This window comes from Rissa tridactyla, chromosome 10 (assembly GCF_028500815.1).
Source record: "Rissa tridactyla isolate bRisTri1 chromosome 10, bRisTri1.patW.cur.20221130, whole genome shotgun sequence".
NCBI classification, from domain to species: domain Eukaryota; kingdom Metazoa; phylum Chordata; class Aves; order Charadriiformes; family Laridae; genus Rissa; species Rissa tridactyla.
In genome coordinates this window covers 17,695,131-17,709,957 of record NC_071475.1, presented here as the reverse complement: position 1 = coordinate 17,709,957, position 14,827 = coordinate 17,695,131, and the positions used below count along the sequence as shown (strand labels likewise).

Below are 14,827 nucleotides of genomic sequence, written 5' to 3'. Positions count from 1 at the left end.
TCCCTCAGAGAAAGCAGCGCTGCGCCCTCCCGGCTTCAGCCCGCTCCCCCTCAGGCTGCCTAAGGCGCGCCCGCTCCCCCCCGCCTCACTGACACCGGCACGTCCCTCACGGCCTCGCCGCTCGCCCCCGCGGGAGTCCCGGCCCCGGCGCTTCCTCAGCCCCGGCGCTCTCTCAGCCCCGGCCCCGCACCGTGTAGGTCTCCACCAGCTCGGAACCCACGACGCGGGCCTCCCGCGGGGGTTCCTCGCCGTCTTCGCCCCCCGCCGCCGCTTCCATGACGCCGCGGGAAGTGCAGGGGACCGGCCGCCGCCGCGCTCACGCCGTCACCGCTCCCCGCTGGTAGCTGCTGCTGCTGCCGCCACCGCCGCCTGCACCAGCCCCCGACCCGGCCCGCTCTGCCACCACCGCCATCTTAGCTCTAACCCCCCTCAGGGCGCGGCTCGCCCCGCCCGCCGCCTCTTTATTGGCAGCCGGCGGCGGCGGCAGGGGCGGGACTTGCTGGTGTGGGCGGGGTTTATGCTGGGAGGGGCGGGGCTTGACACAGGGAGGGGCGGGGCTAATGGCAGTCGGGGCGGGGTTTGGGGCGGGGGCGCGCATGCGCGCTGGCTCTCCCGCCGGGAGAGGCGCAGCGGTGTGCGGGGTGACGGCGGAGTGCGGGGCTGTGTGGGGCTCTGCAGTGGTCTGCAATGCAACACCGTGCTGTGCGGTGCAGTTGTTACGCTTTTATTGTCGTTTAGGCAATTATTCTCCCTCCCAATCACCCCTCCCCACCCGGGAAGGGGAAAAACCAAGGAAACCCGAGGGTTGAAACGTAAACAGGTTTAATAGAGTAAGACTAAATAATTAACATTAATACTGCTAAAGAATCAATATTGATCCCAATACCAATACAAACTATATGAGGCTCATACTCATCATTCCATCAGCAGGAAGCTGTGTGCTCCCAGCAGGGACAGCAAATGTGGGACACCGCTGTGGCTTCGGGAGGAAGGGAAGGGCTCAGGGCTCCGGCACAGGGGCAAGGAGTTCTCTGGACCGTCGCCATCATAGAATAGAGAACTCCTCAGCAAACTTTCTAATTGGTATTGAATGCAATATTCATGGTATGAAGTAATCCTGTTGGCCAGCTTGGGTCGAGTACCCGTGTCTCGCTCCTCGTCCCCACACCTGGGGAGCTTGGAAACACCAAGACATTGAAACCCACACGCCATAGCTGGCTATAAAGTAAATACTTTCAAAAATTCAGACACTAGAGGCCTCTGAAAGTGCCACTTTCCTAAGCATTAGAAGAGAAATTAGCCCTGTGTCGCTCAAACCGGGACACACCTCAAAACCGGAGCTGGGCTGCTGGGTCAGACCAGCATGGACTCAGCCCCGGGCCTCAGGGACAAGCCCGGGGTGAGGATGGTGTAGCCTGAGGTGACTTTGCTGACGTTACGAACTTTCCTTACCTCTATGCACTGTCCCACTGAGCACAGGGAAGTGTTTCAAATCAGTGCACGCTGATGGGATCTTGCCAGGAATTTGTAACAGAAGCAGAGAATCTTAAAAGGATGGCAAGCAAATCCTCCTCGGCCTTTTCCCTGTGAACACTGAGGGGAAGTCACAGGAAGTTTGGGGAAAAAAAACACCTTCCAGCAAAACAAAGGTGACCTCTGTCTGTCCTTGTTTATGCTACCTAAGGGAGGACGCAATTAGCTCCAGTGTAGAGTCATTGATAACAGCAGAAGTGCCAAATGCACTAGATACACGTACGGGTTTCAAAGTCATCTGGATGGAAAGTATTTCCTTGGCAGAAGGGAGCTGTGGGGCCAAGGCAGAAATGCTACAGGGATAACACTGGTGTTGGGCAAACGCAACCAGGACCAGGGTGGCAAATAAACAAACACACCTCTGCAAATGCAGCTGGATAAACCCATTTTGATTTTATTTTCACTGCAAAACGCTTTCCCTTGGTCAGGATTTAGCCAGAGCACCTTTCACACTGTGCAAGGAGAGAACACATATAGTAAAGGAGCCCAAGAGAGATTTTCTTGCGCTGACCCAGCGCCGGCAGGAGCTGCTGCTGAGCTCAGCATCTTGATGAGATAATAAGTGGTTTTGGAGAGCAACTTTAATTAAGCTTCCTCTGAATGTCCCGTCTCCTTAATTAAATAACAATTTGCAGCGCTCGCACGTCCGTGGGTTTGGAAAGGCACCCTTCTCCTCTCCCTGAAGCAGCCTCTGCCTGCGGGCGCCGAGGTGGCATGTGGTGTGACAGCCCTGTCCTGGCTCCCGGAGAAGGTGTATCATCAGGAGCGATGGAGCTGGGGAAGGGGGAAAATGGGGGCTCGTTCAGCTAAAACCCTCTGAGGATGTGGGTAGCAGTAAAGAGCTTCGATGTCGGTGGGTCTGGCCCCGCTTGGGGCTGGCTGCCCTGTGCAGGAAATTGGGAAACTGGAGTGTTTCGCTGCAGTTTGGAGCCATGACAGACTGCCCAAACACCCCTGACCTCAAATAAAGTTGCAACTTAGTTGGGCTTCTGCTTTTTATTTCCTTGTATTTGACCTGAAGGATGCCTTTGCTTGTTTTGCAGCAGGTTGCGGCTGCCTGGAAAGGAAAACCCGAAATGAGATTTTGGAGGAAAAAAATGCAGTAAACCTTTCTGCTTGTCTTGGTACCTTGAACTGACTGACAAGTGCAACCGCACATGGGATGCAGCTGAAGCCCGAGCTAACATGCCGTACCGAACCGCAGCGACAGCCGGGGTGCTGCTGAGCCGGCCATTGCCCGGATTAAGGGCGCTTGTGTTGGCAGCCCTCCTCAGGCTATAGATAGCTGCACTTGTCTCTGCCGTGGGTCTCGTGTGGGGAGGCAGGAGAAGCAGCCGAAGAGGATGGGTGTTCCTGGGACACCCCCATACCTGCCACAGCAGCCTCCCCCCGCGCTTTGCAAAGCAGACACCCTGAGTTTCTCTATAAAACCCCCAATTCCCAAGTCTTTCATAAGTGAACCGCTCCAGAGAGCCAGAGGATGCTGGCAGCTTTGGCTCCGAGTAGCGGGCGGGGAGGCAGGGGCTGGCATGATGCCTTCGCCTCCCTCCCCGGAGGGAACATTGCCTCTCCTGCCAGATGGATTTCATCCTTTCCTTCTAGGCATGACTGTGTTTTGCAAGTCTCTGTTCACATCAGGCGTTTGCAGAAGTGTGGCTTTCCTGTGATGGCGTGCAGTGGCCCATATTTCCCCTCTCTAAGCAGACAGGGACCCTTCTTCCACATCCCAACCTGGATTTCATCCCAGCTCCTCCGGGAGCGCGGCTGCGACCCTTTGAAGGCAATGTTAAAGCTCCCGCTGCGCATCGGCCCTAGATATATTCTGACACATCCCAGGGGCTGTTTTCAGGGGGATGACTCAGAGCTGTCGCCTCCTGGTACGGAGGGACAGGGCCAGGCGCGATTCCTCGCCCTCTGCTGCAGTGCCTGGCAGTGCCCGGGGCCAGCACCAGCCGCCCCGCCGGCTCCACAGGGAATCCCGAGGTGGGCGGAAACAGCGTGGGTGTCACCTTAGGCCAGCACTTCATTGGGGTTCTCCATGGGGTGCCTGGGAAGTTTTGGGCGGTGATGGGGAGCAGGTCCCCCATCCCAGCCTGTGCGCCAATCCCCTTTAACAAAATAACTACTGCCCTTTGCAGCTTTTTCTGCCATTTGTACGGTCAAGGCAACCAAAATATTAATATATTCCAATTCTGAAGATTAACGTGCTTCAAAACTTAATTCCTTAAATGCAAGTTAATCTTTCAGGACCACAGAACCTGGGAGGATGTGGTGTGGGACAGGGCGCTGCGCTCACCCTGACACCATTCCGGGATCACTGGTTAATGCCGCTAAGGCGAGGGACAGCGGGTTTCTTGCATGCAACATGATTAATATTAAAGGGAGAAAGGATTTTTAGAGGAGGTAAAACCTAATAGCTGCATCCATGGTATTTTCAGTTTTTCTAACACTGATATGAGCTAGCTGGAGGCAGCGCTGTCACGCTGAGACGCTGGAGCCATCCATATCTCCTTTGGACGCAAGAGGGAGTCCTGAATCACGAAAAAAAGAGGTTTTAGCTTTGATCGCTGTGGATTAAAATGCTTTTCCCTGCACTGAAAAAACACTGGTCATCACTTGAAGGCCTTCGGCATGTTTTGCTCTCCAAATCCGTGGTAAATCCAGGAGCGTGGATTTTCCCCATTTGCCAGGTCAGCTCGCTAGTTGGGTGAAGTGAGCCCCGGTTTCCTGAAGGACCGAGAATTATCCCTGAGATCAAGCACAGCTGACAGCTACCCCCCCCATTTTGCAGCCCCAGCTAAATGCAGAAAACGGAGGCAAAGCTCCCTCTGCCTCCACGCTTCTCCACACCGCGGCATCAGGATCGCACGTTCTCTCAGGCCTCGGCACCCGCAGGCACATGGCATCGGCTCCTCCGAGGGCATCAGCCGTGGCTGCGTGTCCCCCAGCAGCCTGTCCCCGCCATGGGCTTGGGGACAGCCAGCGGAGGGGACAGGGAGGTCCCAAAACCTCCTGTTCCCATGGCTCACGGGGGACATTTGCTGCTGGATGGGGATATTTTGGGAGGCATGCCTTTCCTGTATTACCCAATTTAATTAGGCACTGTATAATCTTTCTAATGTGGCTTCCGGGGGGGGAAACATGGGAGGTGGAGGTGACACAGTGGCATGTGTCCAGCCAGGACATCCAAATACTGCAATATATCAACAAGGTCCTGCCAAAACCTGGCTGAAAGGGCTTGCTCCTTCCCGTATCAAAAGTCACGAGGAAACCTCCAGCTGCCCCAAAGCAGGGCTGGGGCTGGCTCCAGACGTGCCAGCCTCGGGCTCAGCAGCGTCCCCATCCCAAGGCACGCAGGCGAGGCATTCCTGCGGGAACGGGGATGGGCGTGCGGGGCTGATGGTGGGCTGGTCACATCCCCCGGGGGCGGGCAGCCCCCTATATCAGCCGGGCTTGCAGGGGCAGCGCCAGCAGAGTGTGACCGTAACGTCCCCCGGCCCCTCGCCCACCCTCTCCAGCCATGGATGACATTTATAAGGCAGCGGTAAGTGTCTCCCTTTGGGCCTGTGGTTTTGGGGGGGGTTAAAGGGGTTTTTTTGGGTTTTATAGTGGATTCCCCAAAGCTGTGACAGAATTAATTCAATGGAGAAATGCCAAATAAGAAATAATTTTAGGGTGGCAACTTTTAGTTAACATCATCATCCAGGACACAGACCTTTCCCACTGATGGCTCTGAAGGTTTCACACTCTCCTCGTAAGTGTGAAACTCTCAACTGTGCTGCTAAATTATTTACAATTACTCCCCTGGTTCCCCACTGTAAGGCAGGGAGGTGGCCCGTAGGTGAAGTTACAAATCTCAGCGAAATCTTGAAAGCCTAAGAGGTGGCTGCTGGTTTTAGACCAGATAAAGCCGAGCAGCGTTTCCCATGAAATGAACATTATTTTTCCAGGTTAAACCTCACCCTCCTCATTCTGGTGCTTTGAAATTCTGCCATTGCTACGTTTCCCCCCCTTCCTCAGCTGAATATTTTTTTCTGGAAGATTTTAAAAAAAAAAACCCTCGTCTTTTGTAATTTATTTCCAAACATCCTCCTCTGCTTTGCCACTCCTGCGGAAATGCAGAATGTGAGCTATGCTCTCGGGGAACGCAGAGCACCCTAATGGCTATTTTAACTTACACAGCTGCACGCTGCGCTCACCGCGTAAACCCAAACTATTTGGTCTGTAATAAGAACACTGCATTATTTTGTAACAACGTAGACAGACAGTGATATGCAGGTGGAATAAGGATGAAAATAGATTCTGGATTGTGTGGATTGCTACTGTGTCTCTTCCATAACTGGGCTTAAATTAAGAGCTTTTTTTTTTTTTAAATATATAGTTGATTAGGTTTGACTTTAACCAAGGGCACAAAAAAATACATCATACAAGTCCTATTTTAATTCCAAGGTTTTCAGAGGGAAGAAAGATAGTGCTTGATATGTAATTGAAGAAAAAACTCCAAATGCTCACACCTCTCCTGTCCTTTGGTGAGCCCGAACCTCATGAGATGGACTCACCCTAGCAATCACAGTAGTGAAACGGCTTAGGAAAGCACCGAGTGCCCCAACCAACACCTCAGAAAGGGAGAAAAATATGACCTATAAAATCAAAGAAAGCCCAGGCATCTCTAATTAAGCTTTTAAATTAAATATGTTCTCTGCAACTCCAGGCAACGGTTCTCTCCTTATTGTTTAGGGACCTCATGCCTGTAATTAGGGAGAAAGGCTGAGGTGCTTTGGAAGCCAGTGATGCCCACAGCCAAAAGGGTCTGTCCGTCTGCTGGGGCAGCGCGCTCACAGCATGGGCAGAGAGCCCCAAAAGAAAGGGTTCCCCATCCACAAGCTCCAGCCTCTCTCCAAATCTCTGCCCCAGAAATGGGCAAAAATCCACAGGCAAAGGTCATCCCTAGCTGAAGCCTGGGGACTTCAGCAGAGTTGGACCATGGAGGAATTTAGCTGAAAAAAAGGAACTGCAGCAATAGAGAACAACCCAGAAGTTCCCACCTCAGATACCAAAAACTTACCCCAAACACAGAGCCCTCAACCAGGGAAATGGGCCACGCAAAAGACCCGATGGGTTCACCATAAGGATTTTGCTGCTGGTTTGAAGGTGTGGCCACGCTGGTAAATGTGGGGCTCAAGATCCGGGCATTGGCTGCCAGCACCTTTATGGGGCACAATAAGCCTAAGCCAGGCACAGCTGAGACAAACAGCTTTTTTGTGGATCTATTCCCCAAGATTTTAACTGTAAGAAAACATTTACCCGGAAAAAAAATTCAAGAACTTCAACTTCCCCTGCCTGACTTCAAATGGAAACATGGGATGAAGAAGAGAGCTGATAAAAGCAAAATAAGGCAGATTCGGCGTCACCACAGCCGCCGCAGTGCTGTGAGCTTCGTGCTTGTCTTCCCACACTGCAGCTGGGGAAACCTGTCCCTCAAATGATGCGGAGGGAAAAAGGGAATAAAGCCGCGAACAGCCCCCATGTCCAGAGGGCATCATAAACAGCTCAAGAGACATCTCTGTAATAAAAGTGTCACTCTATAGTTATAATGCATTTAATTTACATGCAGCATAGTTCCACCTCTATCATTTCAGTAGTCAAGGAAGCTTCAAAAGTGAGTATTTTTTTATTTGCTGCATGCTGATGGCATATATTAGTATTATATTTATGCCAAATTACCTACGTGCAGCCGGAGAACCCAATGGATTTTCATCTTGCCCACTCATGCCTAGATAAGGGTGTGCAAACACAAAGCTATTTCGGGAACATTTTTAGGCTCTGTTAAGCGGCACTAAGAACAGTGCCAGGGACAAGTGTCCAGATAAAGGGCTGCAAGCATAAATACCAAAGCCTGGGAACAATTGGGGAGCTCGTCTTTATCTCCAGCACTTCTCTTGCCCAGGCTTATAAATAGCGAATGCACCAAGAGGGTCAGGTTACCCAGTGGCCGTGGACATCGGCCGAGGGAGCACTGGCTGCCCTCCCTCTGCCCAGACAATAGCCACGAAGGGCTGGCAGCTGCCGGGGCCACAGTGGGCTCGGGTTTCCTCCTGCAATGGCAATCCTGCCACCGTCCCTGCCGCTTTCTGACTCAAAAGTCTTTACCTCCTGGTGTGTGGGGAACGGGATGAGGCTCTCTGCCCGCTTCCCGCAGGCTCTGCCCTGCTAAGAAAAAGCACTTTCCAGCTGGCTTTTGCAAAACCACTCCTCTTCGGGGCAAAAGCATCAGGCTTCCCTCAAACACAGGGTGCCACAACCCGGGATTGAAGAGTGACCAAACCACGGTGGGGATGGGCATCGGGGATGGCTCACACGGGGCACAGGGATGGTGGTAAGGAGATGTTCGTGGGGTCAGGCAACCTCTGCATGGGACAGAGGTAGTCCTGGCAGGGGTCGGGTCTGGCCAACTCCAGAGAGGCTGTCAACCAGCCTGGGAGGGAAAAGTCAGCATTTTAATGGATGGTACTGAAGGGGCAGTTGGACACGGTGGCGGGGTCAGCAATTTTAGATAAGCAGCACCTGCAGGCAGGAATGAAGCCAAAGAGAGAAATGCACTTAAAGAGGCACGATACAGAGCTGATGGATTCCTCCTTGCTCTCCTCATTGATTATTTTAATTAGTTCATGCTAACTAATAAGCTCCCACTGATCGTCTGCAGGGAATGAATTAGGGTAGGGTTTGGGAACAATCTGCCAGCCCGTTTTGCCTAACACCTAATGGCTCCATGGGACATTTCTTCGGGGAGATACCCAAAACATGCTAAAGGGAATAGCAGCTCCCTTCTGAGGCAGGAACCTTTGTAATAAACATTGACTCGGGTGGAAACAGACCAGCTCTTAATGATCCAGATAGCGCAGAGAGTTTCCTGACTCTAGGGCTGAAAAACAAATACCAGGGTTGGTCTTGTCCGCCTCTCCCTCCCCAGGGACCTCGCCAGCACATCCCACCTCTGACCTGGCCTCAGCCCACACACGAGCAGCCCTCAGTAGCCCAGCCGTCCTGCTGCGAAGCCTCCCGACAGCAACAAATTATCCCCAAAAGGTTGACAGAGACAAATGCTTTTCCCAGTGGGTCTTCCCTGCTCGTGCAGAGGCTAATTCTGATAGATGTGGCCACTCTAGAGAAACACTGCCCACTTCAAAGGAGTTGGGAATATTTTTTTCTCTAAGGGGGAGACTCTCTTAGACTACAAAAAGTTGTGGTGTCAAAACCCCACTGGTCATATATCCTGTAGTCCATGAGGGTGACTGTTGTAAGGCCTGGCTGACCTTTACAAAGGCTGTTAAACAAATAACGTTACCTTTTAACCATTAGTGATGCTGAGGAAGAAAAATTACTTGGTCTCTGTATTTTTCCTTACAGGTTGAGCAGCTGACAGAAGAACAAAAAAATGGTAGGTGCATCTTTTAACTTGACACTGCAGCTTAACGAGGAACTCCCCAGCCGGCAGCCCAGCCTGCCTCAGCAATTACACCCCTGAAAATGCTTTGGCCAGACTGGTCCGGGACGAGCCCCCTCTCCCAGGGCTGCCCGCCTGCAAGGTTGAGGTATGGGGCAAGACCCCCACATCTCCTCTCCCTTCTCTCCCCAGAGTTCAAGGCTGCCTTCGACATCTTTGTGCTGGGGGCGGAGGATGGCTGCATCAGCACCAAGGAGCTGGGGAAGGTGATGCGGATGCTGGGGCAGAACCCCACCCCTGAGGAGCTGCAGGAGATGATAGACGAGGTGGATGAGGATGGTGAGAGATTTGGGTTTCTTCCACTCTGCCAAGCACCACAGGCATGGGGGGAACGGGGCAGGTCGGGAGCGCTCAGCATCTGCGCAGCCACTGGCAGGATCCATGCTGGGGACAGCCACAGCCTGCCAGGAGCGACCTGCAGTGCTGTGATTTTTAAGGACACTAAACACCCACCAAACTTCAGCGTGGCTCCTTTAGAAAATTTCCAGGCAAAGAGAAACTATAAAAATTATTATTCCTATAACGATCTTGCTTGAGCTGATTTTGGGGGCTACTCTGAAATTGTACATATCCATTTAAAAAACAAAATATAGGCTGAATGCAGCAACCGCTGGTTCAGAAATGCCACAGTTACAGGATTCTGTCATCAGGAAAGTCTTTCACTGCTCGAGTATACACACACACAAATAACTGCCAATATTGATTAAATCAGTGTACCAGTGGTCACACATAACAAAATCCACTGTGTGCAAGTTGGGCAGAAATACCATACTAAGTAACTGGAAAATAATCAGGCAAAAAAGGAAAAATAGCTGTAGTACTGTACTGTAGTGCTCATGCAAAACTACACTGCACAAATACCCACCTTCTGGAACTCTTATTGTTAACACCTAGATGAGATGGACACATATCCATGCTCCATAGCAGGAATTTCCATTCATCAGTGCTTCCAATAGGACTTTCGGTTCATTTTGCCTTGGCAAAATGACTGCAAAAATGTAAAATTTTGGCGTTGATGTCGGTCAATGGCCTCAGTCACTTATGCCAGCATCCTGAAAGCTGCCTCTTGCTGCAGGGCTGCCCTCCTGAGTTTTGGTCCTTGGTTACTGAAGGGAAGTGTGATCTCTCGGTGTTGCCTGTCCACCCACCGCAGGGCTGTCTGATGGTGTTTACTCTGCCTGCAGGCAGCGGCACTGTAGACTTTGATGAGTTCCTTGTTATGATGGTCCGGTGTATGAAAGACGACAGCAAAGGAAAAACTGAAGAGGAACTCTCAGATCTTTTCAGGATGTTTGATAAGTAAGGGCAGCGATGCAGCACGGTGGGGTGGTGGGAGCGGTGCAGCCACCCCAGTTCCCCCTCCCCAGCATGTTGGTCTGCTTCTGAGATCTTCCATCCTTGCACAGAAATGCCGATGGCTACATCGACCTCGAGGAGCTGAAGATCATGCTGCAGGCAACGGGAGAGACCATCACCGAGGATGACATAGAAGAACTGATGAAAGATGGAGATAAAAACAATGATGGCAGGATTGACTATGACGGTAGGAGCCTTTCTTGCGTGCAGTTTGGTTGTGAGTCCCTGGGCAGCTCCTGTGATCTCTGTTGCCTTCAGGGATGGGTGTGAGCTCACGCAGGCAGTGCTGGGCAATACGCCTGATCACAGCTGGTGTTCACACAGGGATGAGGGGCTTCTTATGCTTGTGAAATGGTAGCAAGGGCCTGGGGCTGCCTTAACTCTCCTCATCCCGAGAAAGCCAGCCTGCACTGAAGCAAACCTGCTTTTCATCAGAGACCTGCCTGTCCCTCCTGCCCCCTAACACAAGCACCACCTCTGAAGGGCTGTATATTTGAAGGCAATGCTGCTGAAATGACCCCCAGACCATTTCCGAGCTGAGCTGATGGCCATGTCCCTCCCCAGGCACTCACCACCAGTGTTTTGGTGGCAGCTGAGAGTGACGCTGGGCTCTGGTGACATTTCCAGTGGGAGTCACGAGGAGGCCTCGCCACAGCCAGAGGAGCGGTAGCCATCCCCCCTCAGCCTCTTGCACATCGGGGATGGAAAAGGAGACAGGGCTGGGGAAAGCTGCCAAGAGTGCACTTGGCAGCTGCGCGGGTACTTCAGTCCCACCTCACACCCCTTATCTCCTATGTCTTCCCTTTGGCAGAGTTCCTGGAGTTTATGAAGGGAGTTGAATAAATCTGAGGCCAGATGACAGCCCGAATCTCCTAAACCCCTCCAGCTCCGCATCTCATCTCCTTGGCTAAGTCCCCTGGCTACCGGCATGAAGACTGAGCACTGAGAAGGGTGGCCGCTGGGAAAATAAAACGCGTTAATACTGGGTGCCTCAGATGGTTGTTCCTTGGAGGTTTAGTAAGAGCTTCACCCCGGTCACGTATTTGTGACTAATGGGTCTGCTCCTCAGGGCTACAACAAGTGCCTGCAAGCCACGTCTGGGAAGGTGACACCACAGTTGGAGCTATAAGTCTCCAAGGAAATATTTTGCTGCCAGCTCAGTGGCAAAGCCCAGTCAATGCGGCCGTGGGTGCTCGGTGGGGAGCCGCCATGTTGCATCTCCTGACCCCTGCCACAGTGAGCGGGCTCAGGAGCTAACACTGGTGCCTGCTGGTTTAACTGGAGCATCAGCAGCATTTTAGCAACGAAATGCGAATTAACAACCACTTATGCCACTGCTGAAATCCCTGGGTGAGGGACAGTCCATCTCCTCCCCGCTCTCACCATGGCTGTCCTGAATGGACACCCCTTCCTCCTCCCCACCATCCTGATGGCCACCCTGTGGCACATGCAGAAAGACGACCTGTATTTTCTTTGGAAATATGAATAAAAGCCATTGCTAAGATGGACTGGGTTCCTCCTTCCCATCTTGCCCAGCCTGGCAGGAGGCAGGCAATGGCGGCCCCGCAGCACCTCACGGTTGTCCAGCAGCCCCGGGTGGGAGCCTTGCTGCAAGAACTGAAACACCCAATTTTCCCTCAGAAATCACGTCCATTTGGGCCCTGAGCAAGGCACAACCTTGCTTTGGGTCTTGGCCCCCAGGCGCGAGATGATAGCCGGGCCGAGGAGGATGAGCCGTGCTGTCCCTGAGGGCCCCGCGTGCCATCTTCTCCTGTCCCAAGGAAGCGCAGCATTCCTGCGGCATTAGCAGCTCCCCTGCACATAGCTGTCTCCTCCCATCGAATTACAGCCCCAGCACAGCTCACACATTGTGGTCGTGTTGCTAAAATCAAACGTTTACCCAAGCAAAATAAACATTGGCAGAGCAAGGCACAAGACTGTGTCAGTGCAAAGCTGGGCGATGCTGCCCTCGACCCTGGGGGAGGGTGCCACCATGCCAGTGTCCCCATGCCCACTGCACCCTCCTTCGGCCTTTCCTCCCCAAACCAGCTTATTTTTTTGCCCCTCCCGCCATGGAAATAACACCCTGAGCAGCTGTATTTGGTGTGACACATGCTCTCATTTGTAGCAATAATGAAATATTGTAATTCAGACCGAACAGGCTTGAGGTGAAAAGAGGCCTGAGAGAGGCTGACAGGTGCTTGGAAGGACACGGCTGTGTCTTTCCTCTGGACAACGAGCACCAAATGTTTTGTCCAAGCAGGGCTTGTAACATCAGAGAAACCGAGGACATGAAGCCCTGTCAGCTAGAGTAGCTGATTTTTCTTAAAACCCAGGGTATTTTGGGAACACCCGTACTGCAAACATCTGTAAGACCCCCTCAAAGGGGTGTCCCCGAGGGTCCTACGCCCTTAATGCCATAGCTCCTGCTGATTCAGCAGAACTGCAGGTACACCTGAAGCCAACAGACACAGAAATGTGTTTGGTCCAACAACCCTATCACAGAAAACGCTCCTGAATGTCACTGTCTTCTGTTTCCAATGAATCCATAGCCTAGGGACCAATGATAATAATTTTCTACCTCCCCAGTGTAGCAGCAGAAGCTGTTTCCCAGCGAGATCTGCTTCTGAGGACACAGCTGAAATGTTTTACCCCAGGCTTGGACACCTCCACAAGGTGCAAATACCTGGGCTTCGGCCACAAGCAAAGGTGACACCAGCTCTCCCCACAGCCATGGCCATCGAGCTCACGGGCAGCCTGCACTCTCACATCACATCTCCACAGGCATCACCAACAGCCCCATTATCTCCCTCTGTCCCAAGCAGATCCCAACACCGAACAAGGACACCTCCACTGCTTACTGATAGGCTTTGGCTCCCTAAAGAGTGAACAAGAGGAAAAAAATACATAACTTTCCCAGCTTAACCCCCTCCCTTCAGACAACTTGGTGGCAGGCTTGGAAGAGTCCCTCTGAACCCAGGGAAAATGATGGCTGCAAAGAGCCACCCAGCCACGCGTCTCAGCTCTCCCCCCTTGGTTCAATGGCACAGGCAGCAGCAAGTCACAGCCTCGCTGTCTACCCACTCTTTTCTGAGAGCAAAACAGGAAAGGTGGTGGCTGGAGAAGAAGGACCGAGGTCTCATAGCAGCTGAAACTTGTCCCTAGAAGAGCTGATACACTGGGGACTACTTGGGCTTTTTTAGAGGAGCCATCAGGTCAGTGCGCCCTGCGTGAAGTCAGAAAAACTGCTGCAAGACCAATTTGTTTTAACACACTGACAGTTCTCCAGGAGTAAGACAGCAAATGCCGCAGGGTGAGGTGGATTTCACTGTTGGCAAACAGGGGAACAACTGCATTAGGAATGAAACACAACATGACAGGCTGGCGAGCGGGTCAGATGGCTGAAAAACCAGTAACCAGCACAGGAGCAGCCTGGCTGAAGCCTCCACAGAGGGGATGTGCCTGGAGATGTGCTAACGATGAATGAAAATCACCCAGAGGACTCCATGTATCTATGCAACTCCAAACAAATTTAGTTTTCCCTGCAGGCGTAGTGAAGCTTTGGTGCCAGAAGCCTTTAAGGAATGTAACACAGGTCCACAAGCACTACTTGAAAAAATAACAATAATAAAAATAAATAAATAGAGTAATTGAAACATCCACCCATTTTTTTTAATCTGGCAAAAAGCCACTTCCTACTCTCTAAACCAGTCCCCAGGTTTGTGTGCTCTTAACCCCCCAGCTGAGACGGAGCTGTGCTGGTAGGTGACAGCAGCCTGTGCCACTGGACGCAGCCACGGCTCTCTGGCCATTTGCTCTGCTTGCTTCCACTGGCAGTAGATTTAGCTCCTGCCCTGGTTTGCAGCTTTTGCAGCGTATTCGAGGCCTCTCTTTAGCCCTCGGTAAAACTCTGCTGTGCGAACTGACTGGCTGCAGGAGACCCGAGAAGGTTTGGTTCTCATCCCCCTAAGAAAGCTTCTGCAGCTCGCCGACAGTCATGCATCTGCCACCAGAGCAGCAGCAGCACAATGTGAGCTAAGATATGTCAGATAAACAGTATTTCACCATGCCAAAGCCCCTGTTGCATAGAAACACCTGTAACAGCCCTGAAACTTGGGCAAAGCAGAACTCATGTTCTATTCACTGCTTTTTGCTTTACCACACTACTGGAAGGCGGTAAAGGGGGACAGAGCAACAAGCATCCAGCCCCGCTTTTCATTTTCACTGTGAACATCAACATCCTCAGCTCTGCCTCACCTGAGCGTTTCCCATTGCTTTGATTTCTCCTCCCAGTTCTGTGCTCTTGGCTTTCAGTGCAGTCGCTCACCTTTGCCAAATGAGCTGATGCAGTATTTGGTTACGTGCCCTTTGCTCCCTATCGTTTGTGTTGGTTTTTTTTGGTTGTTTTTGTTTGTTTGGTTGGTTTTTTTTTTT

General features: G+C 52.1%; 2 protein-coding genes across 6 annotated transcripts in view; one reads left to right on the top strand and one right to left on the bottom strand.

Moving 5' to 3' along the window:
* Positions 1-433, bottom strand: part of NISCH (nischarin) — a 32,715-nt gene extending 32,282 nt beyond the window's left edge. For all 5 annotated transcript variants that reach the window (XM_054216169.1, XM_054216171.1, XM_054216170.1 and 2 more), the window contains exon 1: positions 191-433. In XM_054216169.1, the coding sequence (XP_054072144.1) occupies positions 191-277 (87 nt within the window). In that variant the 5' untranslated portion in view covers positions 278-433. The remainder of the gene's footprint in view (positions 1-190) is intronic.
* A 4,497-nt stretch (positions 434-4,930) lies between these two features.
* Positions 4,931-11,380, top strand: TNNC1 (troponin C1, slow skeletal and cardiac type). The gene is made up of 6 exons (XM_054216700.1): positions 4,931-5,077; positions 8,941-8,971; positions 9,170-9,316; positions 10,222-10,336; positions 10,444-10,580; positions 11,205-11,380. Exons 1-6 carry the CDS (start codon positions 5,054-5,056, stop codon positions 11,234-11,236), a joined length of 486 nt encoding a protein of 161 aa, XP_054072675.1. The 5' UTR covers positions 4,931-5,053; the 3' UTR covers positions 11,237-11,380.
* Positions 11,381-14,827: the final 3,447 nt, after the last annotated feature.

Coding starts and splice junctions, on each gene's coding strand:
- TNNC1 (XM_054216700.1), top strand. CDS start 5,054: ATGGATGACATTTATAAGGCAGCG. Junction 9,317..10,221: donor AGACGAGGTGGATGAGGATG/GTGAGAGATTTG, acceptor CTCTGCCTGCAG/GCAGCGGCACTGTAGACTTT. Junction 10,581..11,204: donor TGGCAGGATTGACTATGACG/GTAGGAGCCTTT, acceptor TCCCTTTGGCAG/AGTTCCTGGAGTTTATGAAG.